A 19954-nucleotide genomic window follows, 5' to 3' on the forward strand; every position below is an offset into this window, starting at 1 on the left:
CTTCCCCCGACTACTCACGTTTCTTATTGTTTAATTTTGTTTGTTTGTTTCTAAATTAAAGACTTGGAAGTGTATACGTCATGGATCTGCAATTATTTATTAAAAACCTGATGCAAAAAATCACTTGTTTACTGGCACACTTGTTTTCCAATCTCTGGTAAAAGGACACTACACAAAGGGGAGCTCCAGTAGCTCACCACGTACCGCGAGTGCTATTTCAGCGCCGTGGACAACCGCGCTCGCGCGGATCTGGGGCTGAGCGCGTTCGAATCCCGGACGGCAGCCGTGCCTTTCCCAGAGTGTCTTCCCCCCCATCTGAACCCTTTCAGCCTGCTTCTGTCGGTCGAACTTGACCAAGTATGAGTGCGATGAAAAAGCGATAAACGCTAAAAAGAACCAGCTGACTGGTCAAAAGTAAAAAAAAAAAAAAAGAAAAAAAAGGACACTACACTCGGGCGCCCGTGAGACACACACCACGTCGTACCACGTCGCAACGCGGCCGTCCCAGGTTCGACTCCCGGACCCGGCGAACCCTTGCCGAATGTCTTCCCCCGTCTATCTCCCATTCTCCCTCTCTCTCTCGCTCTACCAGACTGCCCGGTAGTAAAAACCAATAAAAACCTACCAAAAACATAATAAAAAAAAAAAAGGGACACTACACTTTACAATCCTCTTTTCCTAATGCGGTTTATGTTTGGCTTTGGTACAGTGAAAGATATGACTTCTGATAAATAAATTAAAATGCTCTACTGTGCATACAGTAAATGGTTCATTGTTTTTTTGAGAAAGAGATTAGTTTAGAGTGTTGCTCCCTTTAGTGGTGAATTCTGCCTTTTAGAATTCTGATTGAATGGACCAGTGGGCTAAATAAAGATGGCCTCCTTTGTTGTCTTTACGCGTGTCATAAGTTTGGACAGAGAAAAAATGGCTTGAACTTTGACCCATGTGGTGTAGGCTAGAAGGCCTGGATAATCTGATAGTCCACCTGGTCCGTTTTGTTTTCTTGGTGCATTGTCTGTGAGGACTGGGAGTTATAACGCAAAAATATCTACACCTTTGACATTAATTAAAGATCTACAAATGGTGCACTGGAGCTCCTTGTGTATAGCGTGATAGCATCCAAGGGTTTGATAGTGTTAGGGTATCTGAAAGACACTGGAGCTATTTATTTGGTCTGTGTTGGTGTTGCCCTCCCCCCTGTGGTATGCTGGGGGGGGGGGGGGGGGGGGGGGGGAAACCAACACAGACAAAATAAATAAACTGGTCAATAAAGCAAGCTCTGTGGTGGGAGCGGACCTGGACAGTCTGGAGGTGGTGGCAGAGGGGAGGACGAGGAGGAAGCTGTACGCTATCCTTGAAAACCCCTGCCACCCCCTCCATGATGAGCTGACCACAATGTGGTCCACGTTTAGCCACAGACTTATCCCAGAGGGGGTACCTGGGGTCATGTGCTACACTGTAAAACATTTTTAATATTAACTTACATTTCTCCAGTAATATCAACCTAAATCTCTCCAGTAATCTCTCCAGTAATATAAACGTAACTCTCTCCAGTAATATCAACTTATATTTCTCCAGTAAAATCGAGTAGTAGATTGTTGAGATCAGAGGCTCTGTGTAGGATTGTTAGTAACTGTCTAACTGTACATATGGCTGTTTACACTAGTAACTGTTTACCTGCATATATAATTGTCTCCACCTGTGATTGCCTAGTTGCATATATATCTGTTCCCACTGGAGGGCGCTCTAGGCGGAGCCACCCAGGTACTCTACCTTATGGCAACTATAAAAGCAAACTCTCCCCCAATGTCTCTCAGAGAGAGAAGACTTGTGTTACTGCTGCTTACCATGTGAATAAAGACAAGTCACGCCAGTTCAGGCTCAAGATAGAAACCATGCCTCTTGACCACATTATTGTCGCCCTATGGCTGAGTTCTGTTAACATAGATTTTCAACTAAAGTCAACTTAACTTAAGTAAGTAGTTAATACAAAGATGTATTTAGTTGCTTGATCTATTCTATTCTGATCCAAAATGTTGCCTTGATTCTTTTAAGTAGATCAAGCACAATATTCGTATTATGCTTGGATTCGTATAGTGCGTGCTTTGCATTGTGATGGCTTTGCTGTTAAGGTCTGAGAGGTTGGGGATGCATGGGAAGGCCAAGCATTTTGGAGGCATTTGTGTGTGATGCGTATGAGTTTGTTCCTCTTGGAGGCAGGTAACAGTAGAGGAGAATGGGCTGAATTATCCTTTCCTCGAGAGAAACAACAGAAAGTGCTTTGAGGTAGGAACAGGGCACCACCACCAGGCTAGCAGCAGCCACCCAGGCTCCACCAGCCAGGCAACATCAGCCTTCACCAGGCCAGCAGCAGCCATACCAGGCACCAGGCTTCACCAGGCCACCAGCAGCCATCAAACACAAGGCTCTACTAGGCCAGCAGCAGCCAGGCACCATCAGGCTTCACCAGGCCAGCAGCAGCCATACCAGGCACCATCAGGCTTCACCAGGCCACCAGCAGCCATCAAACACAAGGCTCTACCAGGCCAGCAGCAGCCATCAAACACAAGGCTCTACTAGGCCAGCAGCAGCCATCAAACACAAGGCTCTACCAGGCCACCAGCAGCCATCAAACACAAGGCTCTACCAGGCCAGCAGCAGCCATCAAACACAAGGCTCTACTAGGCCAGCAGCAGCCATCAAACACAAGGCTCTACCAGGCCAGCAGCAGCCATCAAACACAAGGCTCTACTAGGCCAGCAGCAGCCATCAAACACAAGGCTCTACCAGGCCAGCAGCAGCCATCAAACACAAGGCTCTACTAGGCCAGCAGCAGCCATCAAACACAAGGCTCTACCAGGCCACCAGCAGCCATCAAACACAAGGCTCTACCAGGCCAGCAGCAGCCATCAAACACAAGGCTCTACTAGGCCAGCAGCAGCCATCAAACACAAGGCTCTACCAGGCCAGCAGCAGCCATCAAACACAAGGCTCTACTAGGCCAGCAGCAGCCATCAAACACAAGGCTCTACCAGGCCACGTGAATACTTTACCCAAGGCAGTTGTCCTTCCGCGTTCGGTTTGCGCGCCCTGATTGGCCTCTCGGCGGCCAATCGCGTTAGCCCTACTACTCGCTCAATATACTATCACTTCAGTTCCACAGCCCCATTTCCTCGTATTGAGAGATGAAAACAATACGTTATTTATATTGATTGATTGATTGATTGATTGAAACGTTTATTAACAGATTTCAGAATGGGTACAGTACAGTACGGCTCAATACATACAATTGTTAAGGGGATGCAGACCAGAGAAAGACTTTCGTCTTGTTTACATCAGGGTCCCCCATTTTCAATTCATCGTAACATATATGACACACACGACATACAGATAGACAGTACTGCTACATCTATACATTTATGACATACCAGATTTGCAAATACAGTACTGTTTGTGATACAAAAAGTGTCCAGAAAAAGAGTGTATATACATTTGACGTAGAAACTGTACATTGGAGGAGGCTGGGTTGATGTGATGTCGATTGATATGAATAGCGCGTTGCGTTAATAGAGAGGCGAAAACAATACGACGTTAACTGAAAGCTGATGCACGGCGCTTGAGTGATAGTAGTGTATTGAGCGAGTAGTTAGGCGATAGTAGGGCTAACGCGATTGGGCGCTGAGAGGCCAATCAGGGGGCGCGCAAACCAAACGCGGAAGGACAACTGCCTTGGGTAAAGTATTCACGCTACCAGGCCAGCAGCAGCCGGCTGCCTACCACCTAGGCTGGGCCTTCAGCAGATGTTGGGGTTCATCTTCAGCCCGTGATGATCCATATGCGCATCATTGTGTTTTGTTTGGGCGAGACCTCTTGCTTTCTGCTTCACTGAATCACTGTAGTAACTGTAAATATGTCACGTATAGAGGAAATAGAAGTGATGAAGACGCTGTTACTATTACAATTAGGGATGCCCTATATTATCGGCCTACCGATATTATCGGCCGATATCGGCATTAAAATGTGATATCGGAAAATATCTGTATCGGTTTAAAAAAAAAAAAAAAAAAAAAATTACATTTATTTAACCTTTATTTACCCAGGCAAGCAAGTAAGAACAAATTCAGATTTTATTTATTGTCAAAAGTATGCATAATGTTGTGTAAATTCCACAACAAGAGATATGTTAATTACCTGAAATTATAAAAAATGTTGGGGGGGGGGGAAACAACGCATATATCGGTATCGGTTGATATCGGTTGATATCGGTATCGGAAATTAAGAGTTGGACAATATCGGTATATCAGTATCGGTAAAAAAGCCAATATCGAGCATCCCTAATTACAATGGTTTATGAACTGCTTGAACAACAAAAACTGTTCTACAAAGATCTCATACAGCAGCGAGAAAATTATTACAAATCATTCCTGCAATTGATTGTTGACTCCACACACGTGCGAGTTGACAACTTGATGAAAGATCTACTCAATGTTTCCAAAGATGTTCAAGACCTCAAATCTAGTCGGCAGTTCTCCCAGGCAAATGTGGATGATTTGAAGTCTGCTAAACAAGATGATTTGAATAAATGGCAACAGATATTTTTTTGTGTCTACTTTTTCTCCCCATTTTCAATTTTTCTCCCTTCCCCAATTTCGTATCGTCCAATTGTACCCTCCCCTGTCTCGAACGCTGTTAGGCCACGCCTCCCACTGGCCGGCTGCAATGTGGACGAAGCCTTGCATCACGAGTCCCCTCCGGTACACGAGGAGGCAGCCGTCGCATCTTTTCACCTGAACAGCGCGATCTCTCAGCGGCGGGGGTCTGCGTGGGAGGGACACGCCGCCCTCGCCGCTTCCTGATTCTACTGTGCAGGCGCACCAACCGACCTGTAGGAGTCGCTGTCCACAACGTCCGATCCCCACCCACCAGCTTCCCGTCCCCTAATACTGCCAATTGTATTAGTGTGAACGACCAGCCAAGCCGGTAGCAACACCGAGAGCTGGGCTCGAACCCAGCACCTTGCCCACTGCGCCACCTAGCCGCCCCGGCTAAATGGCAACAGATATTGAATAACATCGCCACAATGCAATCTGAAATGGTCAGTCTTTCCTCCAAAACAGATGACCTTGACAAGCAGTCTAGGCGCAACAATCTTGTTTTTGATGGTTTACCAGATGATAAATCTGAAACTTGGAATGACTCCGAAAAAAAGGTCAGGAAAGTACTTACTGACCATCTCAAAATAAATGCTACTCAAATCGAATGAGGACTACACTGAGAGTGTCAGTTTTGTGGTATATAATCCAGAGTATATAATCCAGAGTAATAAGAAAAAATTAAAAATAATAAGCAGGAAGTCATTTGCGTGAAGAAAGCTAGAGGCCTTTGGGAAGTGTCGTTTTGAAAAATTCCAACGCTCATTGAAAGCTCTGGATGTTCTCTTCTCAAAATGACTACATTTTCCATCATTCAGCGCGGGCCGCTTATTCAAAATGGCGGATCACATTAACCTATTGGTAAACAAACGTATTGATGAAAATATACATTATAACTGCTGTTGTGACATGGTTATGATGTTTATTCTTGAATACGTTTGAAAATAAAAACGATAATTATGTCAGACAGTCTGGCGAGCTTGATTTATGACGTGATGTCATTTGCGGTCCGGCCCCGGACGGAAGAGGTTAACTATACACACCAGGTACCAATGAGTGCAATCAATCAGGGCAGATAGACAGGTAATTACCATCGGGTAACACTAGGGGGCGTTTGCTCCCAGAGGAGAGCAAAACCCCAAACGTTACAACTCCAGGATTTAAATAGATGGTCGAACCTTCCCAAGTCATTATTTACAAGCCCGAGCATCCATAGTTAAAATGAACGTACCGCCCCAGGATAAACTTTGTTCGCTCAATGCTCCCCTTACCCCCCCCCAATCGACCACTGGCGCAAGATACAAACTATGATATCTAAATTTATTTGGAACAACAAACGTCCAAGAATCAAAATAACCACCACTCAACGTAGGAAACCGAGGAGATGGGGGTTTAGCAATCCCTGATTTTAAATTATACTTCTGGTCCTTCTCGCTGAGACCCCTGATGGGCCGGTTTGATCCTGAAATTGCTCTGTCGTGGCGTACCTTATAGAGGAAGCAGCAGTCTTTCCGCAAAGATTACAATTTAAGATATAGTACACTCCAACACCCCTATATCAAAATGTCAATTACAATATATGGCCCTGTGCTGTCAAGTGCCCTTGGCACCTCGACTCTCCAATATTTCATAACCAACAACTACTATACTTGTTGAAAGGAGTTCACACCCTGGGGGATATTTATGATAAAAACGGCCTTCGTGCGTTTCAGGACCTAAGAGATTTTTATTACCTCCCCGGCGTATATCATTCTTCCTCTACTTACAACTAAGGTCGGCGCATGGGGTTCCGTGGGCTCAAACACTACACCCACACCCCTTTATTAAGCTTATCAGAGACAGAACAACCTCTGGAGGGTTTGTTTCAGATTTCTATACACTCTTAATCAAATCCACATGTAAAAATTAAAATCTATCACTAGATTATAGTCTGGCGAGGGGACATCCCAGAATTAGACCCTGAGTTTGACTGGGATGATATTTGGTCTAATGTTACATTAGCTTCTCGTAACCCTATAATCACCAGCAAATACATCTTAATTATATCCATAGGACAGAAGAAATGTCTTTTGTGGTGTCTATGATAGTACTGTCCTGTGATGTCTTGTGTGTTATTGTTGTTACTGTATTGTGTTGTGTTTTGTTACATGTGAAAATTAAAAATGGAAAATAAAAATGTTATATAAAAAAAAAAGTGCTTTGAGGTTTTGACATTAAAGGAACATGCCAACATTACCATCTTCTCCAGAGTCGAACAAGAAGATAGATACCAATTTCCTCTTTGTGCGTTCAGTAGAAAGCTATCCAGCTTAGCGCAAAAATTAATGGAAGTGGATACGGACCATTAGCCTAGCTTAAAACTCCATGAGAGGTGTTTTTGGACAACAGCTGTTTAATTATTCACACCACATGAGAGAGTAATGATGAATAGAATTATGGGAGAGAGCTTGTTTGTTTCCCGTGCTTCTCTTGGTGCCTTTACAACTGAAGTGCAATGTTATGCTCAGCCACAACATGTCACCAAAGACCAGGTTTACATTCTCTGATGTATTAGTGAATCACAAAAAAACACACACAAGCATTTGTGGAGAATGAAGAATGTAAACAGAGTTATTAAAAAAAGAAAGAAAAAAAGTGGTTAGGGTCCATGGCACTTCAATTCATGTTGGTGTGTGTGGTGTGTGCAGGGGCGTAGCTGTAGATTCTGGGCCCCATGAAAGAAGACATTTGTGGGCCCCCAATCCATGCGAGCGTGCGTTAGTGCGCGAAAAAAAATGTTGGGCCATTTATTTATTGATGAAAACGCATAATATGGTTTTTACCTATACATTCGGATCAGCAGTTCAGCACCTGGGTGGGTGAGCCTATAGTAAAGGATGTCGCATTGCGTTCAACCTCCACCGGTTCAGAGTAGTTCCTGCGCCCTGGGGGGGGGCCCTGAGCCATCGGGCTTGTATCTCATCCTGTATACTAGCGCTTGTAGTCCTCTGCCTCTTTGTTCTTAGTTATATTTACTACTTTAATTTCATAAATGTAATTGAGGTTACAAATCAGCTGTGACTTTGTAAACAACAATTAAGAAATAACCAATTTCAGGGCAAGAAAGCAGATGCTGGATACAAGTTGAAAGTCAATGGCTTCAGGTTTTCAGTCGATTTATTCAGCAGGGCATCAGTGGTAGAATACAGCAAATTCACAGGATACAAAATAATCTCTCAGTGACACGGACAGTTTGGTTCTGTCGTCTGTCCCCTGATGTCAAGATGTGTGGCTTATATGTGTTTCAACCGAATCTAAATGCTGTGATGTGATTCGCTTATCACTACCTGGGTAAACTGGTTTGGTCTCTGGCTGAGTGGGGGTGTCTGGGTGTGTGTGAGTCTCTGGGATGGGGGTTTCTGTCATTCAAATGTTAACGACATTATACCTGGTGTGTGAGTCTTAATCTGTCACATGGATTAGTGTGTGTCTCTCTCGTTCATCAGGTTTACAACAAAACTGGTTCCTGGGTTTCAAGTTTCAAGTTTCAAGTTTCTTTAATAGTTGTCATACAGAAGTACAGAATACTTTCATACAAAATGCTTCTTACTGTTACGCTCCAGAGACTGTGCTAGACAAGATAGTATCAAATAACATAGTATAGCATGTAATTTAGAAGAAGAAAATGAGGTCACAGTGTTCGGTATAGACATATGTACAATGTTCTGAGTTACCATATAATATACAATACTATGCAGTGTACTAATGTATCTGCGTCACTTCCTCTCTATGAGCTTGTGACGTTGAACTTGACCGGACAAGCAAGAGAGCGGACGTACACACAGCGTTGCTCTCGTTAACGTTATAGTTTGACGGTGACCAAGTATGTAAAGTGGCTTACCAAGCGGACATTATACCACCAAGAGAGAGTGAGTTTAGTACCCAGCTAATTTGATGTTTAGTAAACGTCTGGGATTAGCATATTACAGCAGACTATAGTATTCCCCATCTATCGTTACCAGTTAGCCGAAGCTAGCTAGCTCGGCGCTAATACCTAAAGTAGCTTCGGCTCATGCTTCGATAGCTGCTCTATACTGGACATATCAGTCGATATATAACACAGACCAGAGAACATTTAGATAAGGTCTGTGTCGCTGTAAAAGGAGTAAAGGACACAACTAGTCCTAAGCAGTAGCCTGTGGTACAGAGGGGACCAGCGTGTCTGCAGCAGCTGTCGGCGTGCGCCGTGCAGCACCACGGAGCGGAGCGAGACACTCGGACCACCACAGCGGAGCATCTGGTCTGCAGGAGCAGACTGGGGGCGCCTATTGGACCGGGCAGCGTCTTCCCGCCCTCATCAACACGCAGCGGTCTACTACTCCTCATCACCTCCATCTCTCTCATCCTGCAGAGGGAATTGTTCCTCTGTCACAGTGGTAACCGCGGCAACTTGGCCAGAACACTTTATTAGAACTATTTGGGCGCCCATCTAAATTTAGTAATAGTATTTAATTAGGCTTTGTGTAATGTGATAACAATATTTTGTATGTATCTTTTTCCCCTTTTTTGCTTATATAAAAGCATTATGTTTCAAACAGTTTCCTCGCTCTTTCTAGTTTAGGTGACTCCATTTTAAGTTATTCACTCAGTTGTGTATTTGGTACAATTAGTTTAAGAGTTAAGGCATCCTACCACACCCCCTAAGGTGATAATTATATACAGTCCTCTAAGCTCCCGCACAACTTACTTACTCTCTCTCCGGAGCGCAAGTTGCGCTGATCTGTTGTTGTCGCTCCTATCGGGATTGATTGAGGGTTTGTTTGTGTATGTGTGTAGGGAAGGGGTGGGGTGGTGTATGTGACAAGAGATTAGTGGGGGAGGGCACTGAGGTACAGTATAGTGTTGACTCCCCTCACTCCTTTTTGGAAAAACGCCCATACATACTATTACATAAAGATGTGTAAAACACTCTCTTTTTTATATTGTTATTGACTTTGGACATGTTCTATGTAAGACTTCAGGCTATGGCCCCAGCAGTGTTTTCAACAAATAACTATAAAGTATAGATATGCAGGCATCTGTTTGCAAAATAATAACTTTTATTTCAGTGTGTTCAAACCTCTGTAACTCTATGACAATTGCACTGTTTCTTTTCAAAAGAGGCCAGACTTGTACATCTGCTACAAATGGTTCCAGAATAGTGTCAAATTTACGTTCAGTATATGCATTTGACTGACGTTTTATGCAAAATGTGCAGGACTGTCAAGAGATTAAGTTGTAGCATGAGGACTAAACTGAGGGACCCAGAAACTCTCGCAAGAGTCAGAGTACGAGATTAGCAGATCATAATCCATGTACTCCTAGTCTCCTACCTTTCACCTAGACGAGTCTCAGGCAGGCCAACGTTTCTGACTTTGGGAGAGAATGGCTGTTCACATATTGACTTTATATTGATATTAAACCTTCCTTGGCTGATGGATACCATAACATTTTGGAATTCAGGGTGTTCCCCTTTAAGACCAAGACCATGGCTTCACCAAGCTATCCAGGTGATGCAACATTGCAATGTCATCGTTACAAAAACGGTTCCTTTTGTCGGGCAATCCACCTGCCAGAGGGAGGAGCGCGGGGAACAACGCTGAGTCATTACATCACATGTTCTCCACATGACCATGTCACAGTTCACCTGGTTCTTAGACTAGTCCCAGGCAGGCCAAAGACAAAACATGATCTATCTGCCATCTATTGAATGGAATTAGAACCATATAGTTGCTTCTGTATTACTGAGAAAATAGATAGACCTGTCTCCACAACCGGCTGAGTTGGTTGCCATTGTCAAGGCTTTTGTGTTCTGTTGTGTTGCTAGGCTGCACCCTACACTGACTGGCCTATACAAAGGTATAGGTGTGTAAATGTCTATATGACCTTTAACAAAGTGAAGATTACGACAGTAATGATGACATTGCAATGTTGCAATGCACAGGTGGGGTTGGGTGGGGCGGGGGAAACTGTACATTGGAGGTGGTTGGGTGGGTGGGGTGGTTGGGTAGGCGGGGTGGGGGGGGGGGTAACTGTACATTGGATTATCGACAAAACCTTACTTGGTCCCAAGAAGAGGGTCTCGTGTATTATTGGGTTAGGAGTCGGACATTTTACTGTACATTGGAGGGGGTTGGGTTACAGGGGCCAGTTTCGAATTGCAGTCTCCCGAAGGTGCTCTTTGAGAGTGGTTTTGAAAGTGGGTAGCGATTCACATTCCTTTACAGCTGTGGGTAGGGCGTTCCACATTGATGTGGCATAATTGCGAAAACGTGTTTAGTCCCTTGTTTGAGCCGAATCTGGGTTTAACATGATTTGTGGAGCTCCCTCTGGTGTTGTGATCGTGGTATTCACTGACCTTTGGGAAGTATTTTGACATGTACATGGGTACCTTAGTGGTGTACTGTAGTGTATCTTGTAGACCAGGCCCATTGCAAGTTGCTGTACTCTGTCGTCTACTCTAAGCCATCCTAGGTTGTCAAAGTGGGCAGGGGTGAGGTGGGTTCTAGGGGTAAGGTCAAGCAGTAGTCTGACCAGTTTGTTTTGGGATGTTTGTAATTTAGTTTTTAGCGCCTTTGAGGTGCTTTGGTACCATGAGGTGCAAGCATAGTCGTAGTACCCTTGAATGAGTGCTCCTGCCAGAGTCTTCAGTACTTGTGGACCCAGATCGATCAGCTTGTCAACCAGTCTGGTGGGGACTATGATGTGGAAAGCTGAACTATAGTCAAGGCAGACAAACTAGACAAATCTCATGTGGGTATAAAAAGTCTGTAGGTAGGTGGGTTGGATGGCGGGAGTGGGTGGTCTCTCCTATGGTGTTCTAAGCTGCTGAGCTTCGCCTAATTGTATGGATGTATATACAGTATATATATACACACACGTTTTTTCCTTTTCTTTTTATATTATTTATACTATACTGCTTTATTGATTAATTTAATTTGATTTAAATGTCTTGACATTATTGTTATTGAAGTACTGTCCTGTGATGTCTTGTGTATTATTATTATATTACTACTGTATTGTGTTGTGTCTTGTTACATGTGGAAATAAGAAAATAAAAAATGTGATCACAAAAAAAAAAAGTCTGTAGCTAGGTCTACAAAATGAGTCTCCCTTTCATTGTCTATGGAGCAGCTCCAGACTTTATACCCGATGACAGCAGGTTTGAGACTGACTTCTCTGCTTTCTGACTTTGGGAGAGAGTGCATGGCTGTTCACTCATGTTGACTTTATATTGATATTAAACTTTCCTTGGCCATGGATATCACATATCATTCGTTTTATTCGTACAGTATGGCTGCGTGTTCATCGAGCTATCCAAGTGATGTAACATTGCAATGTCATCGTTGCAAAAGGGTTCCCTTTGTTGGGACTTCTGAGACGCTTACTTATCATCTATCCACCCACCTGCCAGAGGGAGGGGCACGGGGAACAATGGCGAGTCGTCACATGACGAGCAAATTTTTACGTCAAATGTGTATACTCTCTTTTCTGGACTCTTTTTGTATCACAAACAGTACTGTATTTGCAAATCTGGTATGTCATAAATGTATAGATGTAGCAGTAGCCTACTGTCTATCTGTATGTCACGTATGTCATATGTCCTGATGAATTGAAAATGGGGGACCCTGATGTAAACAAGACGAAAGTCTTTCTCTGGTCTGCATCCCCTTAACAATTGTGTGTATTGAGCCGTACTGTATTGTACCCATTCTGCAATCTGTTAATAACGTTTTCAATCAATCAATCAATCAATCAATCAATCAATTCTCAAACCCACAGTTCAAGCTTCACTGTAATTTCCAACATGGCCACTCACATTGTATTTAATTTAATTGAATTTCAAACCTTTATTCATACTCAACTGAGGTTCCCCCCTCATTTACAGTTATGTTGAGTTTACATACAGAGATAATGGACGTTAATGTTGTTTTTAAGAGTACATTTGAATGTATATCAGCCATTGTAAACTGTCTCTGTGGGTTGTAGTTAATGCAAGAGAAATTGCAAGAAAAGTTTAGTGTGAGGCTGTGAACATCTATGTTGTCCCGGCTTTCGTACAGCACTACCTGTATCATGTCATGTATGTCATATATGATGAATTGAAAATGGGGGACCCATATGTAAACAACTAACAAGACGAAAGTCTTTATCTGGTCTGCATCCCCTTAACAATTATGTGTATTGAGCTGTACTGTATATTGTACCCATTCTGCAATATGTTAAATAAAGTTTTCATTCATTCATACTGTAGTGTTCATTATTCATAGGTCGCAGATGGGGCGTTTCGCACTCAACTCCCCCCCCCCCCCCCCCCCCCCCCCCCCCCCCGCGCGCTCACAAACGAACGCATCATGAACATGACGTGCTCCGCATGACAGCGTCACGTCACGTGTGTTCACACCAGACATTAATGTGTGACTATAAAGCTGGGAACGAGGTTACTGAGAGCATAGATATATCTATGAGAGAGCTAGCAGGGTCTCCTCGCGCAGTCGCACTGTAGCAGAGCTGGCAGCAGGGTCTCCTCGCGCAGTCGCACTGTGACAGAGCTGGCAGCAGGGTCTCCTCGCGCAGTCGCACTGTAGCAGAGCTGGCAGCAGGATCTCCTCGCGCAGTCGCACTGTAGCAGAGCTGGCAGCAGGGTCTCCTCGCGCAGTCGCACTGTAGCAGAGCTGGCAGCAGGGTCTCCTCGCGCCGCAGTCCACACTCGGTCGGTACCCGTGCTGGTGGTGACTGTCTACACACACCGCCGAACTCTCGGGAAAGAATTTGATAACAAACACCGAAGTATCGACTCACTTCGTTCCCCTAAAAGGATAAAGTAATTTCAACACGGGGAAATATAAGACACTTGCCTGGCTGTCTCTTGTTCTTTTTATGTATAAAGGTTTTTTTGTTTTAACTAGCTAACTTGGCTAAGCTAACGTCCAGGCCAAGCAAGCAAGTGCAACAATATAGCCCCAGCCAGCTAGTAAGAGACCGTCACCACGCCGCCGGGTCAGCCCGCACGTCGGTCCTCATCATGGGCTTGCTGTCACAAGGCTCCCCGCTGAGCTGGGAAGAGACCAAGCGGTACGCCGACCATGTGAGGAAACATGGCATCCTGCAGTTCCTCAACATCTATAATAAGGTGAAGGAGCGCCAGAAGGACGTGTTGAAATGGGGCGATGAGGTAAGGAATCATCATGGATTTTTTTTTCTTTCTTCAAATTATTATTACCATATTTCTTTTGTGTGTCACTGAGATAATATCCATGATGGACCGTGGTGGTGCTTGTGCAGGTGCATGATGCATGATGCAATGATGCATCAGTACTGTCTATCTGTATGTCATAAATGTCATATATTTCCTGATGAATTGAAAATGGGGGGACCCTGATGTAAACAAGACGAAAGTCTTTCTCTGGTCTGCATCCCCATAACAATTGTGTGTGTATTGAGCTGTACTGTACTACTGTACCCTATTCTGCAATCTGTTAATACAGTTTTCAATCAATCAATTCAATCATGATCACTATTTAAAAGGGCGTTATAACTACTACATCTGCACTTTTTTTGTGTGTAATCATCAGTGCAATTGATACTCCACGATTATTTCTATTTCATTCATTAGGTTGTGATGCTTTTTTATTAGTATTTTAAACATTTATTTTGTATTTTTTATTTTGTATACGAAGTGGCGTATGTCACATAAGTTTACTATCATCATCAGACTATCCAGCCATAAATCTGGTGGTTTAACACAAGAACTCTGCTGCTAACTCATTTACTTATCTGTTCATAGTTTTGCAAACCAAAATAGACTTGGGGATCACATGACAGTTTGATTCCGGAAGAGTTTTGCCTATGCTCTCTACTACGAGGACTTTATGAACAGCCAATGTACAGTTTCTTCCCCTTCGGATGTATATATTTTCTTATTTTGTATGATCTCTTTTTACTACACAGTTCTGTATGTCTTGTATGTATGTCATAAATGTCCTATTGAATTGAAAATGGGGGACCCCGATGTAAACAAGACTAAAGTATTTGTCTGGTCTGCATCCTCTTAGCAGTTGTTGTGTATTGAGCCGTACTGTATTGTACCCATTCTGCAATCTGTTAATAAAGTTTTCAATCAATCAATCTGGGTTTATCCAATTGTTACCGGTAATTCAATTGGATAAAGGTTTGATGATGATTTTTTTTTAAATTGAAATATGAGAGAGAAACCTAATCGCACCAAGAGCACAATTACTACAATTTCCATCATACATTTCAAGACCGGTCTTTAACACATTAACTGCCACGCTTCTATCCATCAATGTATGATCACTGCCACCAGTCTAAGCCTATGGAGATGTTCACCTTCTTTGCAGGGCTATAACTTTTTAAATTGTATTGCTAAATTGACATTACTATGGCCCATTCAACATCGATTATCTATCGTTCAGGATGTAGGAACGTTATACTTTTTCATTCATAGATTCATACGAAAATACCGTCTAGAATATAAATATGTTTTTATCGTTTTCTGCAGTAATTCCTAGAACGTGAGTTATAGGCATAAACGCATATATAGATTATCAACTGCCGTTTGTTGCCGATACACGTTATATTAAAAATTTCAACTGTACATGATCCTAAACGTTATGACTGATCATGCGCGGATGAACGGGGGGGGGGGGGGGTCGTTTATAATTCCGTGATCGTCATTAAATGCTTTATGTAGTATGGGTGATATATTGATCAGAGCAGTTTGCATGAATAATAATAAACACTCACGCTGAAAATGACGTCAGCGTCCTCTTACCGTTCGCCGATGAGACTGGAGGAAAAAGATCCCACTTATTTGACGGTGATCTCCTAGATCCATTTCCGGTTTGTACTTTGTATAATCATAATTAACGCCCAAATCATATCGATTATTGAGTTATGGCAGCGATCCATGTATACGATGTGTGTCTAGAGTCCCGCAACAATATGTGAGTGCCGGACGCATTTGCCCGGTGTACCGGCAGTATTGAAGCGTTGCAGAGTTGTGCAGGCTCCCATTGCATCAGACCAGGCTCCGTGAGGGCATTCTGAATACCATGGCGAAAAAATGAAATATGATCTCAATAACGTCGTACGCCGTGGAATGGCAGAATTAGCATGACCTTGAAACACGTTGTACGACGGTTTTGGCGCAGGATGTGTTAATGAAGATTGCATTGCTGGGAAGATAATGTTCCCAAATCGAAATTGTCCAAACAAGACAGAATACACAATATGCATTTCAAACTCATCATTTCCCGACTCAAGATTGTTATCCGACAATGTGTTTTTTGTGTTTTTGGACGTCAATGTTCATACCAGCGTCAGAGGTGTTGTGACAATGCTTATGGGTATTGTAGTAGATGTCATGGAAATGAGTAAACATTATGATATAAAACATTGACCTTTTATTGGTAAGGTTGAAATAGCCTAATGCCCTAATCTATCCCTCCATCAATGATCATGAACTTACATGATGTGCTTTGGCCGTGATCAGGGAACAAATGTAACCTTTTGGCATTGCCTGGAGTTGCCTTTTGGGCATGTAGCACACAGCATATGATTCTCTGTCAGATGTGTTTGGATATATGGAAATACTTCGCTTGGTTTAGGACAGGTGAGGCACAGCAAGCACCTAGGTAGAGCGAGGGCATGACTCAGAAACCCTCGGTTCGTGTTTGTGCATTTACAAACTGCCAACAACATGTCGCCCACTTTGCATAGCATTCATAGACTATTGATACGGAAGAAATATGCCGTTCTATGAGCGGAGACTGAGAGACTTCCTGCAGACAGAGTAGAGGTCATGTAATTATTACAAATGGTAACTAACTGACTCTTTGGACTGACAATACGCATTAAAGTATTGGGTATATTGCTGTGCATTGTTTATTGCTGCTGCCATGCTCTTTAAGATGCGTTCTAAAAATAAATGTCCCTAATTCAGAAAGTTTGCTCCTAATTTCTTTACACGCCAAGGTGGCAGAGTTAGAGTAGCCTCCATAATTTACCGGCCAAGGAGGGAATCTACGGGAATCACCAGTTTCATCACGATACGATACGATATTGATTCTTTGGACAATGATATGATATTTTCCGATATCATGTAGCCGGTGTGATCTTACTGCGTTGTGTATTTGTCGATTCGACCCCTGTTAAGGGATCGCCCTGAGTGGGAGTTGAACCCCGATCTCCCGCGTTGCGGGCGGCATCACAGACCACTGTACCAAGAGGTGAATTCACTTCTTGCTACTGGGTCTGGATGCCTCTGGGGAGTGAGTTTACTTGCAGTACCGCTTAACGTCCACAGCCACTTCACTTACTGTACCTCGTGACTGTGGATAGACTGTGGTACCTCCGTTACACTCACCCCCCTAAACTCACTCCACCCAGGGCATCCGGGTCTAGCGGCACCACATGTAGCCGGTGTGATCTTGTCTGCGTTGTGTTAAGTCGATTCAACCCCTGTTAAGGGATCGCCCTGAGTGGGAGTTGAACCCCGGACGCCCGCATCGCGGGCGGCATCACAGACCACTAAGCAAGAAGTGAATTCACTTCTTGCTACTGGGTCTGGATGCCTCTGGGGAGTGAGTTTACTTGCAGTACCGCTTAACGTCCACAGCCACTTCACTTACTGTACCTCGTGACTGTGGATAGACTGCGGTACCTCCGTTACAATCAGAAAGTTTGCCACGATACGATACGATTCGATTCAGGTGGGATCAGAGGAAACGCTACAGGCTGCACTTGAATGTACAGACTGGGGTGTGTTCCGAGATAACACGGATAACATTAACGACTACACGGAGACAGTGCTGGACTTGTTTGTACTTTGGTGGAAGAAACAATCCCCACTACCACAATTAGAGTTTACCAAAACCAAAAGCCCTGGGTAGACAAATCCGTCCGTGAGGCTCTGAAAGCGTGCACCTCAGCCTACAACGCCGGGCTTGTGGCAGGCAACATGAATGACCACAAGGTGGCGATATGCAACGTGAGGAGGGCAGTGAAAGAAGAAAAGAGGCGCTACAGGGATAAAATTGAACTCCAATATGAACAGGCTGACTCTAGAGCTATGTGGCAGGGCCTCAGAACGATGACAGATTACAAAGGCACCTCTCTCAAGCTGAACAGTGACATCTCCTTAGCAAATGATCTCAATACCTTCTATGCGAGGTTTGAGGCTGGGAATAACAACACCAGCCTACAATCCACTGCAATTGAGGGGGGGACACTGCTGATGGAGACTCAGTGTTCAGGGTAACAGAACATGAGGTGAGGAGGACCTTTAAGAAAGTAAATCTTTTAAGAGAGTGAAGGCAGCAGGACCGGACGGCATCCCCGGCCGCGTCCTAAAAGTCTGTGCCGACCAACTGGCCCCGGTATTCACTCACATATTTAACCTGTCCTTGGAACAGGCTGTCATCCCCACCTGTCTGAAGAAGTCCACTATTATCCCTGTACCCAAAAAATCCAAGCCTGCTTGCCTCAACGACTACCGCCCTGTAGCTCTCACTTCCATAGCCATGAAGTGCTTTGAGAAGCTAGTAAAGGGCTACATCTGCTCCTCCCTCCCCATCAACCTGGACCCCCTGCAATTTGCATACCGCTCCAACAGGTCCACGGAGGACGCCATAGCCCATGTGCTGCACACAGCAGCATCACACCTGGACCAGAGGCAGGGGAACTGTGAGAATGCTGTTCATCGACTACAGCTCAGCATTCACATAGTCCCCTCCAAACTCATAGCCAAGCTCCTCCTACACATTCTGTGCAATAGCACATACCACCAAAGTCACTGGCCCACTGTGTGCGTGTGTGTGTACTGTATCTGCGTGTGCAAAGGGGAATGGGACACAGACATTTGAACTATTAAGTGATTAATGCCTACTGTGGCAAAGTTGTAGCCAACAACTAGGCCTAATAAGAAAGGCAGTGACATTGAACAAAAAGGAGACACTCGCATTACCACCAGGGCCATCAGTAGAGGGGACTGTAAGGTGCCTTTTCGGTATACTACCTTTGCTAAAACTGTGTTCTCTGTTAAAGGTGGTAACTACTGGAATAGCCTACCAGTTGTGATTAGAGAGTGCCCCACATACTCCATGTTCAAGACCCATCTTAACAGTCACTTAACTTTAGCTTTTGCCCCTTTTATGCATACAATGCCTATGTATTGGCTAGTGTTGCTCTTCTAGAAAAATAATCCTTTCAGGGTTGCCTATTGAAATACTGTACACCTCCAGTACAGAAACATTGTTTATGAGTTTGCGTGTTCTGCCAATTACGTCACACCGCTTGCACCCACCTCTGCTGTTGATAACGCTAGCCAAGTTAGCGCATACACACATACACACACACACAGTGGGCCATTGACTTTGGTGTAGGGGTGTAACAATGCATCGATCCTAAGGGGAAAATTCAACTGCATCGATTTGAAAATGTTAGAATCGATTATCGCAATTTTAATGTGTACACAGTAGTGTTATGTTATTATCATGTCCGTTACAGCCAACACAACGACATACGCTACTGCATCAACGTTATGATTAACAAAGCAAGGCATTAGTTTTGTTGCATTAACGTTATATTACTATTGCTATCGATAAATCTAGGTGTTCTAAAATCTATTGCTATTGGTAAGACTAGAATAAGTTATTACATTAATTGAATGTTACTGTCCCGGGAAAGTCTCGCATATCGCAATGGCGGACTTTCAGGAAGTAAAAAGGCAAATGAGAGCTTCCGATTGGTCATTTCCTTTATTTCCCTTGAAACCAGTCATGTCACTCTACTGTGATTGGACCGTTGGCTTGAGTGCAATGTGGGACTTGTAGTTTTCTAACGATTTATCAGCAGAGGAAAAAAAAAGCACGACTGAGGCTGTAATCTTCACTCGCACTGCGAGCAATATGGTCGCACTGTAGAGCCCTGACACACACGCACGCACGCACGCACGCACGCAGAATAGGCACACTAGCCTTGCTCTAGTGACGCTCTAGAGACGCTACTGCTGTGTGCTGTTGATCCGAGCCGAGCGGACATATACGACACTCCATGGGATTTTCAAAATAAGAGTATCTCAATATGAATCGATCTTTTTACGTTGCATCGATCCTATTTGATCATTGATAATGATAATAGATCGATATATCGTCCCACCCCTAGAATCTACACACCATTTGACATTTACCGGGACCAGTTTCTAATTGCAGCCACCCGTAGGTGCTCTTTGAGAGCGGTTTTGAAGGAGGGTAGGGGATTCA

General features: G+C 43.9%; 1 protein-coding gene across 1 annotated transcript in view; it reads left to right on the top strand.

The window, feature by feature from the left end:
* The first annotated feature begins 13339 nt into the window (after window positions 1-13339).
* Window positions 13340-19954, top strand: part of gclc (glutamate-cysteine ligase, catalytic subunit) — a 56557-nt gene continuing 49942 nt past the window's right edge. The window contains exon 1 of the mRNA XM_084321296.1: window positions 13340-13845. Within this exon, the coding sequence (XP_084177422.1) occupies window positions 13696-13845 (150 nt within the window). The 5' untranslated portion in view covers window positions 13340-13695. The remainder of the gene's footprint in view (window positions 13846-19954) is intronic.

This window comes from Notolepis coatsorum, assembly GCF_963971535.1.
Source record: "Notolepis coatsorum genome assembly, chromosome: 9".
Taxonomy (NCBI): domain Eukaryota; kingdom Metazoa; phylum Chordata; class Actinopteri; order Aulopiformes; family Paralepididae; genus Notolepis; species Notolepis coatsorum.